The sequence below is a fragment of the Cavia porcellus genome, unplaced genomic scaffold (assembly GCF_034190915.1).
Source record: "Cavia porcellus strain 051 isolate PalLab524CR breed Dunkin Hartley unplaced genomic scaffold, mCavPor4.1 scaffold_38, whole genome shotgun sequence".
NCBI classification, from domain to species: domain Eukaryota; kingdom Metazoa; phylum Chordata; class Mammalia; order Rodentia; family Caviidae; genus Cavia; species Cavia porcellus.
In genome coordinates, this window is record NW_026947521.1 from 5947715 (window position 1) to 5965661 (window position 17947).

The 17947-nt window shown below is 50.0% G+C and overlaps 1 protein-coding gene across 2 annotated transcripts in view; it reads right to left on the minus strand.

The window, feature by feature from the left end:
- Pstpip1 (proline-serine-threonine phosphatase interacting protein 1) overlaps positions 1-17276 on the minus strand; it is a 30174-nt gene extending 12898 nt beyond the window's left edge. Inside the window, exon 1 of one of the 2 annotated variants that reach the window (XM_013145600.3) lies at positions 16843-17276. In XM_013145600.3, coding sequence (XP_013001054.1) covers positions 16843-16878 — 36 coding nt within the window. In that variant the 5' untranslated portion in view covers positions 16879-17276. The remainder of the gene's footprint in view (positions 1-16842) is intronic. The other variant, XM_013145601.3, reaches the window with a different exon arrangement.
- Positions 17277-17947: the final 671 nt, after the last annotated feature.

The following is a 17947-nucleotide window of genomic DNA, read 5'->3' on the forward strand; positions in this document are numbered from 1 at the left end:
TGTTGTAGCTGCTTCAGGGTCCCAAATTAACTCAAAGTATTTCCCTTTCATGGTTATTTTGACTTTGAGGAAGAGCCAGAAGTCACATGGTGCTAGATCCGGGGAATAAGGTGGGAGAGGATGCACTGTCATGGTTTTTATTTGATGGAAATTGCTGTGCCAGAAGCAATGTGTGACATGGAGCATTGTCATGATGGAAAATAAAACCATTTGCCAGTGTCTCAGGCTGTTTTCTGCACACATCGTTTCTTAAATGCTCTAATTAAGTCCTGATAATAGAGTTTATGGTAGTGTTCTTGGATACAGGCTCAGCTCACAACATTCTACCAAGGTCAAAGAACACAGTCGACATCACCTTGATAGTTGTCAGGTCTACATCAGCTCTAGGAGCTGAGCCATGGCACACCTGGACATTGGATCTTGATAGATGTGCTTTTTCATACAAAATGTGGGTGATTTCCATTGGGAACGCTCTGACCCTTGGTCCCAAGATAATAACCATAGCCCCAAGGGTCATCTCCTGTGATAGCATTTCTTAAAAAGCTGCAATCAATCTGAAGCAGCAGGACCAAGCAACTCCCACGATATGGACAAAAGTCTCACACTGATGGGTGATGTACAGCACCCCATAGGACACGATTCTCTCAAGCATAGCTCATAATCCTGTGACTGCACCGAGCAAGCTGGGACATCTCCCACAGTGTCAGGCTCTGTGGGATTTCATATTGAAGGTCTTGACTTTCCATCGGTGGCACTCGGCCGCAGCACTACTGTAGGTTTCCATTGCGTCTTGTATCATTATCTCACATGAGCTCTGCAGTAGACAACGCCTCTGTGGACTATGATGATTAGGGTGGCTTAGGACACTTTTCAGGAACTTGATAGTGGTTTTGCCCAAACTCCCAGTTCTTATGAGCTGGTGCAGGTGTCTAGTGGTAACCTTTGACATCAGGCCCCAGGATCTCCATCCCCAGACCATCCAGTGCCTCCGTATTCTGAACATGTGCTGTGTGAAAAACCGTGCAGACTGATGCGTGGGCATAAACTGCCAAACCTTTCCCCACATCTTAGGTGCCCTGCATCTGCACCCTATGAATCTTCCCAAACTCCACCCTTGGGAGGCAGATTTGAGGCTGTGGGGCTCCCACTCCATGCTTAGTCATCCTGGAACACATGGTCCAGTGATGGGCAGGGGCTGGGGGATGGTACAAAACAGGCCTAGTTTGGTTACAAAATCCCCACTGACCAAGTCTGTGCCACACACCATACCAAGAGTTTCCGGGATGCTCTCTTTGAAAATGCCACAGACCTAGGAAGGCAGGAATACAAGGAGGAGGCCCAAAGAGGGGAGGTGACAGCCAGCAGCCACTCCACTGGAAAAGGGTGGGGTTGGGTTTGAAACTCAGGTCAGCCCATCCCCCAACCAATACATGCGTTTGGTAAGGGCTTTTTATTATCAAATATGAAAAAATGTTCACTAAGATGCCCATTCTGGTTTGACTATTATCTCCTTTGGAAGTCCTGTAATGTTTACAATGTTTAAGTTTTATTGGTCTTATTCTCTACTGTTTTGTTCAACTTTATAATACCTAATGAGATAGACAATTCTTTTTAAGGAAACAAGAGGCATTATGGTAACCATTGTTGATAACCTTGTACTCTGTTTTTACATCATGTACTATGTCCATCCTTGGTTTTGACTGACAGCTTTGTTTTGCCATATTTGACTTTATTCTCTTCCCAAAAAAAAAAAGTAATAGGAACTAAGAAGTAATAAAACTCAAAATGTGTAAATTTTGTTGTAAAAAAGAGAGGGAAAAAAAGTGCTCGAAAGGATACAACAGCAAGTGTGTTTAGGGGTGTTAAATAGCTGACCATATTAATGTTTTTGGTTGGATCATTGAACACAACTGTTTGCAGTCTCTCTGTTTGAATGTTCACTTTGTATGCTTTGATACTATGACTTGAGCAACTATCTCTAAGATGATAATGTGTAATCTATTAACTGGTGATTTCTTACTGGTTTTTTTTTTTTTTTGTAGTTCTGTGTTACTTGTACCCTTACACCTCTTTGTTTTGTTTTATTTTTTTCTCTTTTTCCTTTTAAATAAAATTAAAAAAAAAAAACAAAAAAATGACCTTTTTTTGAGTTTTGTTTTTTGAGATGGGATCTAGATATGCCCTCGAAGTATCAGTGATCCTCCTGCCTGTTTCCTGGGTGCTAGGATTCTAGGCATGTGCCACCACACCTGGCATGAAAAGGTGACTTTGGAAATGAGTCCTCAGATCCCATCCACCTCTAAGCAGAGCTGTGTTCTGGGCTATATTTCAGTCATTGGCCTCTCAGGGGCTCACTATGTGCCAGGCTGGGGGTGGCAGGTGCCTCCTGAAGGCCCCACAAGGGAGATGTGGTTTCAGTCTTGTTACCGCTGATATGTGGCCATGGCTCCAGGACATGCTGCAGAAAGCTCATTACAGAAGGTGGCTACCAAAGTGTGCTGACCTGTCCTGCCCTTGGAGGGCCTCAACTCCTGCCCCGGTGCCCTCCCTGTGGGGTAGAGGAGCCACCTCCTTGTTCACCGCTACTTCCTCTTCTCCTGCCCATATCACTCTTGGTGGCTGCGAGGTGGCCACAGAAATCAAGCCCCCAGCAAGCCACTTCCCTTCCTGGTCTCCCATGGGAAGCCACCTCTCCTGGCCCTGACAGCCTATAACTTAGGGCCCAGCCCCCATGGAGGACACATGTCATAGAGGGTCCAGCCAGGTTTGAGAGAAGGGAAGCAATGTGACCTACCAGAGGTGTTTCATATCTGGTCAAGGCCTCTCTGAGCATCGATTTCCTCCTCTGAGGAAATGGGCCACATGGAAACAGTGAGCTCAGGTCAGAGCTTAGCCAAGATGGACTCCAAGCTCCACTTACAGCTGAGAACACTAGGACCAGGAGAGGTCACTAGTCTGCTGGGGCACAGTCAGGACTTGCGTCTTAGCTCTTAACCTCCATCCCTCTGCCTTCCTGCAGAGGCCTGGGCTCAGGCCAAGCACATGGAGCTGTGCAGCCTCTGTGTTCTGCCCTACCTGCCAGAGGCCATGCCTGATTAGACAGAATCTTCCATCAGCCCCAGGCCCTGCTTGGACACTGTTCCCAACCCTAGGGTGCATTCACAGTGGACAGAACCTCTTCAAATGCTCTGTCAGGTACAATTCCAGGACATCCAAACCCACAACCCAGGAGGGACGGAGAGGCCTAGTTTTGGCTCCAGCTCCAGCCTGCCAGGAAGAGCCGGAGTCTGGGTGAAGTGGTTGTGCCCCCAGGGCCTCCAGATCATGGAGGGACACAGGGAGAAATGGCTCCATCCCATGGGGGAAGGGGCAGTGTGAACCAGCTGGCTCAGGGAGCCCTAGGAAGGTGAGGGTGCTGCAGCTGCTACAGGGATGGACAAGGGAGGCATAGCACCCAGAAACCAGGACTGAGGTTCCTGGGAACTTCATGTGGGGTTTACAGGTAGCTAGGAAAGCTACCTGCTAACCCTGTTTGGGGAGCTCTTTGGCCAGGAGTAGGGGACTCCAAAAGCAGCTGTGTGGAGTGCACTGATGGGTGTCACTGAGGGACCAGAATCGGAGAGCTGCAGGGAAGCAGCAGTGGGCATGGGGGGTTGAGGATAGATGTTATTGTTTAGATCTAAAATGTTCCCTGTAGACTGTTGTGTTTGAAAGTGATGATTGGGGCTGGGGATTTAGCTCAGTGGCATAAGCGCCTGCCTTGCAAGCAGGCAGTCATGAGTTCGATCCCTGGTACCGGTAAAAATACAAAAATACAAAAAAAAAAAAAAAAAAAAAAAAGAAAAAGAAAAAAAGAAAGAAAGTGATGGGATCTTGAGGGCTCTACCTTTGACAGTGGGTTTATCTATTCTGAGACCATAATCTAGAGCATTGTTAGGGGTGATGGGAATAGGAAGTGGGCCATGGAGGCGAGTCCTGGAGGATCAGGCCCCTGGCTATGTCCCACCACACCTGCAGCCCATTGCCAGGAAACCAACCACTTCTGAAACCGGGAGCCAGAAGAAGCCTCTCCTAACTTGTCCTCAGGTTTGACCCGAGGGGTCAAACCTGATGGGAAGTGAACACACAAAGTAACTGACCCAGGTGTGTGGCCTGCAGCACCTGCCACCTGGGGGCGCCATCACCAGCTGTAGCAGCACCAAGGACCTGAGCCCTGTCACCCCTTCAGAGGTGTTGCCTGCTCCTTGTCCAGCCCATTGGGGACACCAGACCTGCTAACAAAGTGGTGAGGGGACATCATGGCACTGACAGCTGGCCCCTTCCCTCCCTATTCGAGGCTTCCCATGTATCCAGAAGACCAGATGTTCTCAGCTGAGGCCTGGGGTTTGGGAATCAGGGCTGGCCTGGGCAACACCTTAAAATGTGCAGAGAGCTCAGCGCATGCCAGGGGTAGGGCTGGGTGAGCTCAGGAAGGCAGAAGAAGGAAAAAGTTCTCTGCCTAGCCCACCACATTCCTACACGTTCCTCCAGTGTCTGCCATGTTTCAGGGCTCTTATGTTTTTCAACTCTTTTCACAAAATCATCTTTTATGAAGTGAGCAAAGATAGAACAGGGCAACTGGATGTCTTTCCTGTCACCCAGAGACTATGGCCAGCTCACACCCACCAAGGAGCACAGGGCACTGGCTACTTCCTCTTCCCTCCCCTCTCCTCTCCTCCCATTCTCATTAGCTGCCACCCTCCTCTGGGCTGCTGTCTCCTGTGAATGGAGGAAGCCAACCACAGGGTGTGTCAGGGGACCCCAAGGGTCATGCTAATGAGAGGTGAAGGTGTGCTGGGCTTGCCTCTGAGGGGACCAGGCCTCGCCCCGAAGCACAGTGTGCTCAGAAACACAGGCTGAGGGGTGCAGAGCAGCCAGGGAGGCCCCAGAGGATGTGGCTTTGTGGCTGCCATTTCCTAAAAACCATACTATGTGCTGTGAACTCAATGATGCATCACCTGACACCTTTAAATCAGCCATGCTGCCATGTCCCCACTCTCCTGATGACAGTGCTCTGAGGTGGGACGGTTTTCCCCACACCATGAACAAGGAGGCTAGCTGGGGGCAGCTGCGCTCCTCCCCACTGGACTGGTTGGCAGGCTGAGGGGCCATGGCCTGGAAGGATGTATGTGAGGATGGATGGCCCAGAGAATCCAGGAGGAGGGACAATAGGGAGAGGGTCCTAAGGCCAAGTCTCACCTACACATCCACGTGGGGCCTGTAAACGGGATACCCCTGGTTGGTGTCCCCAGAGTCTCAAGCCAGGGCTCAAGCAGCAGAGCCAATGAGGCCAACTCCAGGTCTGTGCAGGAAGAAAGAGAGATCTTGAATCTCAGGGCCACAGATACAGGGCAAGGAGAACTGCATCGCCTACTAGGCTGCTGCTCATGGCCTGAGAGCAGGTCAGAGCTCCATGGAGAGGACCCAGCCCCAGATGTCACCACTGGCTTTTATCCAAGTGCCTCCTACCCAAGGCTCCCTGTAGGAGCAGACTATGAGTGGCTGGTGGCTGTTCTGAGACAGTCCAGGCTAGAGGTTGGGGAGAGAGGCCTAAGAGGGCAAAGACGGACCCTACTTTGTAGAGACTATGACACGTCCATGTGCTGACATGAGCTACTCTGGGCCCAGTGGAATTTAAAGTTAGAAGTCCCCACGCTAGGTGAGGTAGTGTACTCCCCATCACACCAGCACCCTGGATGCTGAGATAGGAGGATTCCAATTTGAGCCCATGGGGCCTGAGAAAGTCATCAATTTAGAAAAACCTGGTATGGGGGTAGGGTGGGGATGTAGTTCAGTGTGAAGGCCCTGGTTCAACCTCCAGGAGAGAGAGAGAGAGAGAGAGAGAGACAGACAGACAGACAGACAGACAGACATTTTTAGCTCACCCAGCCCCCCACCGCACCCCAGCCTGAGCCTCCCAGTCTCACAGTGCTTCACCACCACCACCACTACCGAAGCCACCAGTCTCTGAGACACCGCAGCCCATTCTGGGCTCCCACACACTGGGGAACCACACACCTGCGGCTCAGCCCCTGGGCCCTGCCTGAGGGAGCCCTGCAGCTTTCCATGTCATCAGGAGTCCTCCAGGGGGGCACACAAACACAGGGAAGGGACAACTTGGCAATTTTTCTCAGTCACACTGAACACAGGGCAGTGATGATCCATGCACAGGGTGGGCGCTCCTGGCACTGAACCAGGTCTTCCTGCATGCAAAGTTTTGTTCTTCTGCATCAGCTTCCTTGGTTATGAGGACAGGGAGATCCCAGACTCATACTACTGCCTAGGCTGTGAGGTCTTGAAGGGCCAGCTCAGTGCCACCTTTTCTTCCTTTCATGAAGCCTAGATGTGCAGATAATGTAGAGAACAACAGGGACAGTGTGGGGATGGAAGTCCAGTGGGGCAGGGGCCAAGGGTAAGTGGAGTGGCAGCTGAGAGGGAGGAGCAGCCCGCAGTCTGAGGGTCAGGACCTAGAGTGAGGGGCAGAGCAGGATCTGGGTTCAAGTCCAGGGCAAGGGAGTCAGCAGAGTGGAAGCCTTGGGGGGTGGTGCAGAAAAGCACAAGCCACATCCCCCGTGCTCTGAACTCCAAGTGAGGGAGGGTGGGAGGGGCCTGACAAAGGCCCAAAGGAGCCCTGGAAATGGCGGCCATGGGAATGGATACATATCAACCATGAGTCCACTGGGAAGGAAGGAAAAAAGCAGAACTTCAGCTGAGTCCTCCCTGAAATATCCAGCTGGACCAGGTCCTCCAGTCTCTGGGCCTCAGTGGTCCCATCAGGAAACCTGGATGAGCACACATTCCCTAGGCACTGGCAGGGGTGCGCTCTGTTCATAGCTGTGAGGACCCCCGGCTTGGGGCTTTCTCATAAGGCTGAGATGGAGCTGCAGGGTCCCACACCTGCCCTAGCCCCTTTCCTGAGGGCCATAAGAGAGTCCACAGCCTCTAGAGGACACAGTGGCCTCTGCCAGCCTCAGTAGTTCTGGGCTCTGTCTGAGCTCCCTCCCAGCCTGAGCTAGTGGGACCCCAAGCCCGGAGTGGAGTGAACCACAAGTTTTCTCATGCTGCCCAAGCCATTAACAACATTAGTGTCACTTTCAAACCCTGACCTTCTAATGACAGAGGGCAATTTATACTACATTTGGAGGGAGGAAACAGAGACTCTCAAAGATGAGGGACTCATCAGGGCTATTGAGAATCTGGTAGAATCAAAGGGAAGCATTCACCGGGTTATAAGGCCAGAGAGAGATAAAGATGGTGCCCTCTACCTTGGAGCCTGGGAATGGCTTTACCCCCAGCAGGTCACAGAGCAGAAGAGCTACCCCCGAGGCTGGGAAGCTGGGCTACCTGAGGGAGCCCTGTGCCTAGAACCATTCACTATTGATAGGACTCAGGTCAGCACTTCTGGAGCCTCCGTGCAGCAAGCTCCTTCCAGCTAGGGTTAGGACCAGACCCTCTGCACTCCCACACTGAGGCTTAGTCTTGGCTCCTGGCCCTGGCATCAACCATACGGTTTCCTGTATTAACTTTCAGGCTCCGTTTCCATCCTATTTTGCAACACAGTGAGGATCATCACAGACATGGCCAAGACAGCACCTGCGTCCTGTGCTGCCCCGGCCTCTACCCCCCTTGCCTATCTTTCTTTAGAGTTTGTGGCAGCACCAGGGATGCCAGGCTTCCTGCTGATTCCCCCTGCCCATCAGCCCCAACCTGGTAGCCTGGACTGTCACTTGCCAACTTCCTGGACCACCTACCACATGTCATCTAGAGTCTGTGTCTGGAAGAGTGGGCTTGGAACTCGTCCTGACCACAGGACAGAGGTGTAGGCAGAACCAAGAAGGGAGTCCCTGCTGCTTCAGAGGCTGTGGTGCTCAAAGGCAGAGCCTGAGTCCTGACTTCCACAGGACCCTCAGGTCCAGGCGGGCCAACACCAGGGTAGACCTCAGTTTCCTGATGCGTGCATAAAAACAGTGATACCAGAAGGCAGTTTTCCCTCCAGATTCTCCTAGCAGACGTAAGGTGAGAGTGGGGGGTCTCACCCCTGCCCAAGGAGTCAGAGGTGGGACAGCCACAGGGAGAGGCCAGTCACCCCACAGCCTTTCATGGCAGGTGGATCCTTAAGTGAGTCAAGGAAGGGGTGTGATAGAGTTTGTCACGTTCTGGTGACCAGTCTTGGCACGACCATCTCAGGGGGCCCCAAGCCTCAGTTTCCTCACCTATAAAATAAGATCAACTCAAGAATCTCTATTCAGGACCCAAACAGCTAAAACAATTTTGAGAAAGAACAAAGTTGGAGGATTTGCTCTTCTTGATTCCAGAGTTTACTACAAAGCTACAGTAATCAAAATAATGTGTGCCCTCATAAGACAGGCTCATAGACCCATCAAAAACAGAGCCCAGCCATAAATACATCAGTGATCAGCTAGTTTTTGACAAGGGTACCAATATCGCTCAACAGGGAAAATGACAGCATAAATGGATGGGGTGGGAAGGCTGGATATCCACATGTAAAAGAAAGAAACTTTGCCTCCTACCATACATAGCAATTATTTATTTATCTATTTATTTATTTTTCCCAAATCCATTTTATTTCAAGGAGAAAAAGAAAGAAGGTAGAACAAAAAAAAAAAAACTTAAAATTTCAGAACACGTCAATTAGGGGGCAATAATGGTATTATACATTATGTGTTGTCATCCCCAAATCATTCACCCAGAGCACAAGACTTCTGCCTTCAATTGTCTGAGCAATACCAGCATAGATCTTTCTCTTCAGTGAACTCAGAGAAATCAGCAGTGTAACTATCTTAACTATTTTTGTATGTATACACATACACATATGTTGTTTCTTTTATCTTCTCACACTAATGAGACAACACGATGTTTACATATGTGTATGCTCAGAAATTAATCCAAAATAAATTATAGGCCTGAATAAGGACCTAACATGGTGATTTCTTTTTTTTTTTTTTTTGTATTTTCATTTTTATCGGTACCGGGGATCGAACTCACGACTGCCTGCTTGCAAGGCAGGCGCTTATGTCGCTGAGCTAAATCCCCAGCCCCAACATGGTGATTTCTTAAATATGATATTAAATCAAAGGCAACAAAAGAAAAACTAGATGAATCAAACCAGCAAAATGAAAAACTTGTGCATCAGAAGGCAGCATCAAGAGTATGAAGGGACAACTCACAGGAGCGGGAGAACAGAGCTGCAAACCATGTCCCTGGTAAGGAATAAGCATCTAGAGTACATTTTAAAAACCCCTGTAACTCAACAACAAAAAATGGGCAAAGGCCTTCCATAGAATTCTCCAAAGGTGATACCCGAGTGACCAACAAGCATGAGAGAAGGTACCTGACACTGTTGATCATTAGTAAACACAGAGCCACAGTGCGACATTCATTTCATGCTCACTAGAATGGCTACGATGGTAAGCGAAAAAATTAACAAGTGTGAGGGAAGGATCTGGAGACACTGGAACCATTTCGTGTTGCTGATGAGAATGTGAAATAGAGCAACCACTAGGAAAATGAGGTTGGTAGCTGTTCAAAAAGTTAAATATTGTGGGGTTGGGGTATAATTTGGTGGTAGAGTGCTTTCTGGGGATGGTAGAATGCTTGCCTGGCAGGCATGAGGCCTTCCACTCCTGGCCCACTTCCCCAGCACAGGAGAAAAAAAAAAGATTAGTTAATTCTGTTACGTATGTTCACCACCAAAAACCAAAATATAACTCTGCTGTGTAAGGTTCTGAGTTTGATTCCCAGCACTTAAAAAAATAAACAAATGTATGATCCAGCAATTCACTTCCAAGTTTAGACACAAAAGAACTGAAAGCAAGGAACCACACAAACGCTAGCACACCGATTGTCACAGCAGTAGCACTCAGAGTAGCCTAACGGCAGAACCAGCCCAAGCCTGCATCAATGGAGCAATGCACAGCCAAGGAACGGCCATCTAGCCATTGGTCTGTGCCAGCACCCCCCCAACCATGTGTGTATGTTGATATTATTATTCTATCAAAGGGAGGAAAAATAATGTGTCACAGAATGAATAAAGACATACTCTACATTAACTAAGCCAGACACAAAAGGACCAATACTGTATAGCTTTACTTAAATGAGAGCTAGAAAAGTCAACTTCAAAGGGTGAGAAAGAATAGAGGTCACATGGTGGATAGGGAGGGAGTGTTATGCTTACATCTTAAACGGGACTCCAAGGCTCTGTGTTGAAGTCTTGGCCTCCAGACTGTGGTACGAGAGGTAGGGGAACTTCAGGAGCTGAGGCCTGGTGCAAGGGTGTCACTGGGCAGAACATAACATGCCCTGGAAGGGATGCTTAGACTCCAACTTCCTCTACCTCTCTTTCTCTTTCTCTCTCTCTTTCTCTTTCTCTTTTTCTTTCTCTTTCTCTTTCTCTACCTCTTTCTCTCTCTCTTTCTCTCTCTCTCTCTCTGTCTCTCTCTCTGTCTCTCTCTCTCTCTCCTCTTCCCCTTTCTTCCTCCCTCCCTGTCTCTCCCTCTTTGTCTCTGTCTCTGCTTCTGGGTCACAGTGAAATGAAGATTTCTGCCCAACACATACTCCCCACCATAATGATCTGCCTCACGATAGGCTCTAAGTAACAAGGCACATGGGTACCTTCCCTTGCTTGAAGCCCATGACTTCTGAAACCATGAACCAAAACTTTTCCTCCTTTGAAGTTCATTTTCTTAGGTATTTTGTTATTGTGATGAAAAACTGACTGACCCAGAAAGGGGCAGGGAGCCATGTATATTGCAGAATAGAAATTCAGGGTGATGAATGGCTCTGGAAATAGGTGATAAATGTACTTTAATGTACTAAAATGGGGCTGGAGATTGTAGAATGCTTGCCTGTGCAGGGCAGGAGCAGTAGGGAAAGCTGAGCTCTTGGGCTCAGTGTACAATGGTCATCAAAGAGCCCATCCTGCCTCAGCCAGAAATAAAACCAAAGGTGGGACTGAGGACTTGACCAGTGAACACTGCAGTCCACAAACTCTGGAGGTGACCGCTGCCTGTGTCACAGAATTGGAGCAAGCACAACTGCAAACCTGTCTTTTAACACCAACTATGGCCAGCCACATCCTGGAGAGTGGACACTGTGGAACCGAGCTGTTGGTCCCCAGAGCGCCTGTCAAGCCACAAGTGTGGCCTAAAAATACTGTCATGGCCGTGTAGATGAGAATGGCTTGGTTTTGTTTTAAAATATTTTCACAACATATATCATCTATGTTTATTTGCAGAAACTTGGGGTGGTGGGGGAAGAGAGCAAATCAACTGCTACCAAATCTGCAGAAACCAGTGCTCATATGCAGGGACCAGGCTTTTATCTTATGTGAGCTATGACTGAGCCCAAAGCAAACCAGCCAGTCTCCTTATGCTGCAAGGGCCCAGTGGATCAGGGCTGAATTCATGTGACCTTGGCCTTCCCTTGACTTGCTTGTGCCTGATTCCCACTGTGGAGAGGGGAAGATACTGACTCTTTCCTTGCAGGCCGTCTGGGGACACAAGTGATGTGGCTGTCATGATGCCTGCCGTGTGATAGGCACCCAACAAATGGACACTGTGGCTGCTCCTCTAGAGCTGAATTAAGCAGTGGAAACAGAACAAAACCATTATGAAACTTGAAATCAATGCCCTCTGTATCATTTTGATTTAGGTTTTTGAATAAGCAATACTTTTAATATGTCTCAAAAACTACAGTGTGAAGAAGTCTCTATATGACAACACACAGAGCCACCTGGCCTTGTCTCTTGTCCACCTGTCTTTTATTCTCCAGAGAGTGGCCACTTGACTGGGTCCCAGGATGTGAGCCCATGCCAGGGCCAGTGCTGGTTCCCCCTTCACCACAGGCTGCAAAGAGACTCATGATTCAGCTCTACACAGTTTACGGTAACACTGTGCTCACAAAATGCCCTTCCAAAATGCCCTCTTTCTTCCTGACATCAAGGCAGCTGGTGGCTCAAAGGCTGACAGCCTGGGCCTCAGTCACCACCTCCTGCACTATCTACACAGCCTGCTGCTCCTCAGTTCCTCTCGGCCTTCAAGTCCTCCCTCAAAGCTGGCACGGGTGCCGGGTCCCCACTGCAGGCTCAGTGACCTCTGCAGCTCTCTGTCCCTACTTCCTGTATAAAGGTTCCCACCCAAACAGAGGACTATCAGGGGCTTCAGAGCCACTGTTTATACCAAGAGTGAGAGCAGGCCCCTCTTCCATCCCAAAGTGCCTCCTGTGCTGAAAAGTTCTCCATAGGAATAATCCTCAGGGAAAACTCTATATGATCAAAGATCTCCCCTGCATCACACCCCCGGGTAGTACATTGCTGGCATAACCTACGTGCCCAAAAATAGGGGATTGGGTAAATATGTCATAGTGTGGCCACCGAAAGCAAAAGCTGGAGAACAGAGCAGCCGTGAGCCGTGGCGCTGCTGAAGATGAGGACCCCACACCCACTCTCGCGGCTTCTCTCCCAGTTCATTCTGAAAAGCACTAGGGTTGTCTGCTGCTGAACTTACTAATGAATGGTTAAGATGGTAAATCTTACGGGGACAGTTGAACAGTTGGTCCTTGCCCCACCCCTCCCCCCAGTCAAATTCCCAAAGGGGAGTATGGGTTTTTGGTAGTCTACATACACGATCCACAACTAGCCGGGTGATGTGGACCTGGCTGGCAGGAATTCTGCCCAAACTTCGGGCCTGTTTTGCGTTGTATAGTTGAGCCTAACTCAATTCACTTAATTTACACTGAATGGAGTGGGTGGAGCATAGAGCCTTTCCTTGGTTTCCAGTGTGACTGGTCAGGTTAACCACAAGGATGCAAATTCCTGCTTCATGTCACTTCTGGTTTTCTGATTGTTTCGTTTTCCTTTCAAATGATTTGTTTTCTTCCTTTCTTTCTTTCTTTCTTTCTTTCTTTCTTTCTTTCTTTCTTTCTTTCTTTCTGGTCTCTCTGAGACAAGATATAACTGTGTACTTCAGTTTGGCCTTGAACTCAAGGCAATCCTCCTGCCTCAGCCTGCTGAAGCTAGGATTACATGGGTGTGCCACCAAGCCCAGCTATTTTGAGATGGTCTTGATGTGTTTCCCAGGTTGGCTTCAAACACATAAACCTCTGTTACACAATGGATTTGGAAATGCTTTCAATTCCCTTTTACTGTATCTACCAGAATAATTTCTTGTCAACTGATGGGTGCTTTCACTTTTAACTAATATGTCGCATACAAATAACAGGGACAAACTCTTCAGCTGAATACACCAGAGAGACCACTGATCTACTTTACATTATGTACCTTACTGCAATTTAAAATAAAAATTTAAATAGAAAAAAAGAGGGAGAGAATACAAAGTTATGCACATGATCTGCCTGTTCCTGTGTAGGAGAATTTCACAGAAGCACAGCACCCTAGTCTCGTCACCCAGAAACAAGAGGTAATAAGGTGGGGTTTCCCCTCTTTTCTTCCATTTTCCCACTGTCCTTTTTAGGTTCTTGTAGTCATTGGATTGTTTCTTTACAAGGTAACTCTTTAGCTTTAAGAGGCTAGGGCAGAAGAAGTGCCCAAGAAATGTCAGCCTTAGGGCCAGGGGGACAGGTTCTGGAGCAGGGAACAGGCAGTTGCAGGACAGGCCACAGTAGGGCCCTCAGTGCCTTTCTCTGTCACTTCCTAAATGGGGAACCGCAGAGTCTCAAGACCAGGAAGGGGAAGAGGCACCATGGCTGAGGGACACACGAGGACACAGAGGAAAGGGGTGGGCCTGGCCCAGCCTCGCCCCACTGTCACCCCCACCAAGTGGCAGGGCTCTCACATGCTCCAGGGGTGAGGAGCTTCCAGGTAAAACTACATCTCAAAGACAGTCAGAAGACCCCTGTCAGAGAAGCACTCAGGTCTGCTGTCCCCTGATCCTTAGGGGCCACCCTGAGAGGCTAGGCCCTCTGGCCCTTACCTTCCTTTTAAATATCCCCCAGGCATGGATCTCAGGACACCTGACCCAGAACCACAACTCCAATTTTACAGCGACACCCAGTGATCCTCTTCAAAGGCCAGATGGGTGGTACAGGGATCTAGGACATTGCTTATTTCAGAACACACCTGTTCAGGCCCAGCTAATCAAGACCCACAGCACACTACTGTGACCTCTTTAGGGACAAGATCATCTCATGCATCTGATTGGAGAAGAGTCTGGGGCAATCTTCTAAACAAAAACTTACTCAAAACACATCTGGAGAACCTAACGAACCTGGTGGAGGATAAGATGCGTTTGGGAGGGTAGGTAAACTGTCCATTCATTTATTCTACATTCACTGGCCTGCACCCAACTCCCCCCTGTACCGGGATCCTACTTGAAGAGGCAGTGCAGGGCGGGACCTGGCCTTCCCTGTCTTTCCTGCCCTTTGACCCAGTGTAGGCCCGGGTTATAGGAGATGGAAAGCCTTTCAGAAGGGAGGCTGAGATGTCAGCTCAATCATGTCTGATAGGTCCCACTCTGAGGTTCAGCCACAAACTTCCTGCGATGCCGTTTGTCTTGCGCATTAACAGAAATCTAATTATCCCTTCCTGGGCTGCAGCCCACACATATCTCACCCTCCTCCCACAGCAGCCTGCATCGGTGTCCCGCTGAGGCCAACAGCAGCTGCAGAAACCACCATGCAGCCTCGTGGACAGCTCTGAGGAGGGCCCAACAAGAGATGGGGTGACCATCCCTTGCTGAATCTCCTGACCACTCCTGAGCCACTATATCTGCTTTTTATAACTCCCTTAACTCCATCTTGGCTACCTGTGATATGCAAGGCTGCTTCTAACCACCTGGGTCCACCAATGTGTTTGTCACCAACTGTGTTCTGGTCCCAGGTGAATGGCAGCTCATTGCTGCTTGCTCTGATTGTAACACATTAGTTCACTGCCCTGACTCCAAGCCACAGGGCTTCTCTCATGAGCAAAGTTCATAAGCACTGGTGACCTCAGGTCCAGAGTTTCTTTCCACTAGTTCAGGATCTCATTCCCAGCTGGGTTCTGCAGGTTGCATGGCTTCTGGCTTGGAAAATGGGAAGAGGCCCCTGGAGGGCAGTTTCCACTGCTGGAAAGATTCATCTGTGAACTGAGCTTCAGAACTCTTCTCTCCACCTCGCCCGATCTTGCCCCTCCAGGAGGTCAGAGGACAGAATTCCCTCCACTTTTCCAATGTGGACCCCAAGGCCCCAAACCCAGTGGTATGCTATGTCCATGGGGGATAACGAAATAACCTTGCTGACGTCAGCATGGAGTCAGCCTGGTAGGCTTAATTCCAGCTCTGTGACTTTGGGTAAGTCCTTTACATGCTCTGTGCCTCACTTTGCCCCTCTGATGACTGGGATAACAATAGGGCCTACTTCACTGGTTTCCATAGGGAATTACACCAGTGACTATGTACACATTACTGAGCATGGCACCTGCCATACCTCTAAGCTCAGTAAATGTGCATTGTTTTTCTGCACTTGGCCAGCTGGGCACAACAGGAGGACACTAGGACCATGCCTCTGGGGCAAGTGATGCCCATAGTGACCTACTCTGACCCTTTCTAGAGAAGCTAGCCCCTTATACAAGCCCAGAAGCCAGTCCCGGGGATGAGGAGACAGCTGGGCACTGTGAATATGCCACAGCCCAGAGAGTGACAAGTGCAGGCATGGGCAGGATGCCATTCAGGAATCTGCTACACTCGACATTACTCCCCCTAGGCTCTGCCCCGGGGAAGGTGCCAGGCCAGGGAACCCTGGTGTCTGCCTGGGTGGAGCCAGCTCTGCCCTTGTCAGCTTCTCTTGGCTGGGCCTCTACCCTCTGGGTAATGATGGGGAAACTGAGGCCTATCAGTTCTGCCCGTAGAGCAGTGCACAGGGGAAGCAGGGCACTCACACGGAGCTGGCCCTGAAAGGAAAGAAATCTGGCTGTCTTGCCACATTTTCCTGGCTGCACCCAGGACAGGGCACTGAGGCTGGCAGGGTGGAGTGGCTGAGCAGAGGGCAGGGAAGTCCTATTCAGGGATTGAAGGGGGAACAAGCAACATAACCACATCCCCTCTCCAACCAGAGAAGTCTCCATTGGTCCCCAGGAGCTGAGGGAAGACCAAGGACAAGTGGAAAACAGTATGGGACAGAGTTGTACTCCACTTGCAGGCTGTTTGGACTGATGAGCCCAGGTAGTGCACTATCTTATGGGCCAAAAGCCTGAATTACAGTTGCACGGAATTTAAGAAAGCAAGCAAGGCACTGCCTACTCTGACTGCCTCCTTTGAGGACCCCCAAGGTCTGCAGGGAGCAAGGAATTGGGCAAGGGAAGAGAGCTACCATTTGATGTGCAGCAAGGTGCTGGGACTTTCATATTTAGAACGTCTGAAACTGTTTGTTTGTCCTTATCTCCCTTATACAGACAGAGAAATTGAGACACAAAGATATCAAATGATTGACTTACTCAGCTTGTAAGTCACAAGGCCAAGGTCTGAACCTGTATGTCTGCCCAGACCTCCAACCTGTCCTTCATTCCCTACCAGCCTGGCCTTCTCAAGCCCCTCTTGTGTTGGACTCTCCTGGAAGCTCCCACTGCAGGGCTGTAGCAGAGGGAGCTCCCCATCGAGCACAGAGCAGATATTGTACCCAAGTACCCCACAGCCAGTGCACAGCCAGTGATCCCCTTACTTTCTGCTCAAACAGGACAGTAGCCCAGGCCACCTCGAAGACAGGACTAAAATATCAGCCTCTATTTCATGAGATTAGATCACTCACTGCCTTGGGACATTTCAGCCCAGATGGCCTGGCGGCCTCACTCACCCAGGAAGCATCTCGGAACTGCAGCTGAGGCATCATCCTTGCGTCTGCTGTGCAAAACTTGTGCTCCTGCCTGGGCAGGGCTACCCGTGGCCAAATGCCAGAAGCACTGTCCAGACCTCCTCCTGTCCCAACAGGCGCTGACTGCAGTATTCAGAAGACAGCCACAGGCCAGAGACAACTGACACAGGGAGGGAAAGAGCTCAACCTGTTTTGTTTGGGGCTAGAACCAGTGGAGAATGAGGAAGGAGCTGTGGCCAGGACTGGGAGGGCCAGCAGAGGCGGCCCCTTCAGCCTTTGCAATGAGGATACAGGCCAGGTCCCAGGGCAGGGAGCGGGATGCCAGCCCTGGGGGAGGCAGGGCCGGCAGCGTGAGGCAGGCTGTGCACCAGCCAGGCAGGCAAGCAGCCTGGGGCCTGTGAGAAAGGCTTGTGCAACCTTCCAGGCCAGCACCAGGGCCCACGCCCACAGGAAGTAGAGCTGCTGTGCTCCCCTGTGTGGGCCCCGCCTGCCACCTGCCACGTTGCTGCCTGCCCCTGCTCCTGCCCCAGCCTGGTTTATAATCAGAGCTGTAAATGCAGGGTGCTCACAGTCCACTTACAATGTGAATACTAGGGACCCAGGACCTCAGAGGCTGTCACTCATCTGCCCAGCCTCACTCCAAGCCAGGCCCAGAAAGGCAGGATTCTCATGGCTCCCCCAGGCCTGCAGCATCTATTTCCTCCAATCCTGTTGCCTGGTGTCCCAAGTCCTGTCCCCAAGGAACTGATGGTCTGGGACAGACACAGCTGTGCTTTGGGGGTGTAGAGCACAAAGTGGTGGGGCAGGGAATGGGGTCAGTAACCAAGGTATCCAGGACCCCTGGGAACCCACTCACTGCCCCTCTGTAAGTCCTTTTGGGGCAGGGCTGGAAGATGGAGTCTTCAAGCTCAGTGACTGGATTCAGGCTTGAAAGATAGGACCATAAAGGCACAGAGACAGAAGCTGTGAAGCCCAGGTTGAGACCCAGTTTTTGTTTTATGGCTGAGGGGCCCTAAGTGACCTTCTAGCTCGCTGAACCTCCAGCAGTCACTCCTAGTCTCTGGAAAAGAGGCAGTATCAAGAACAC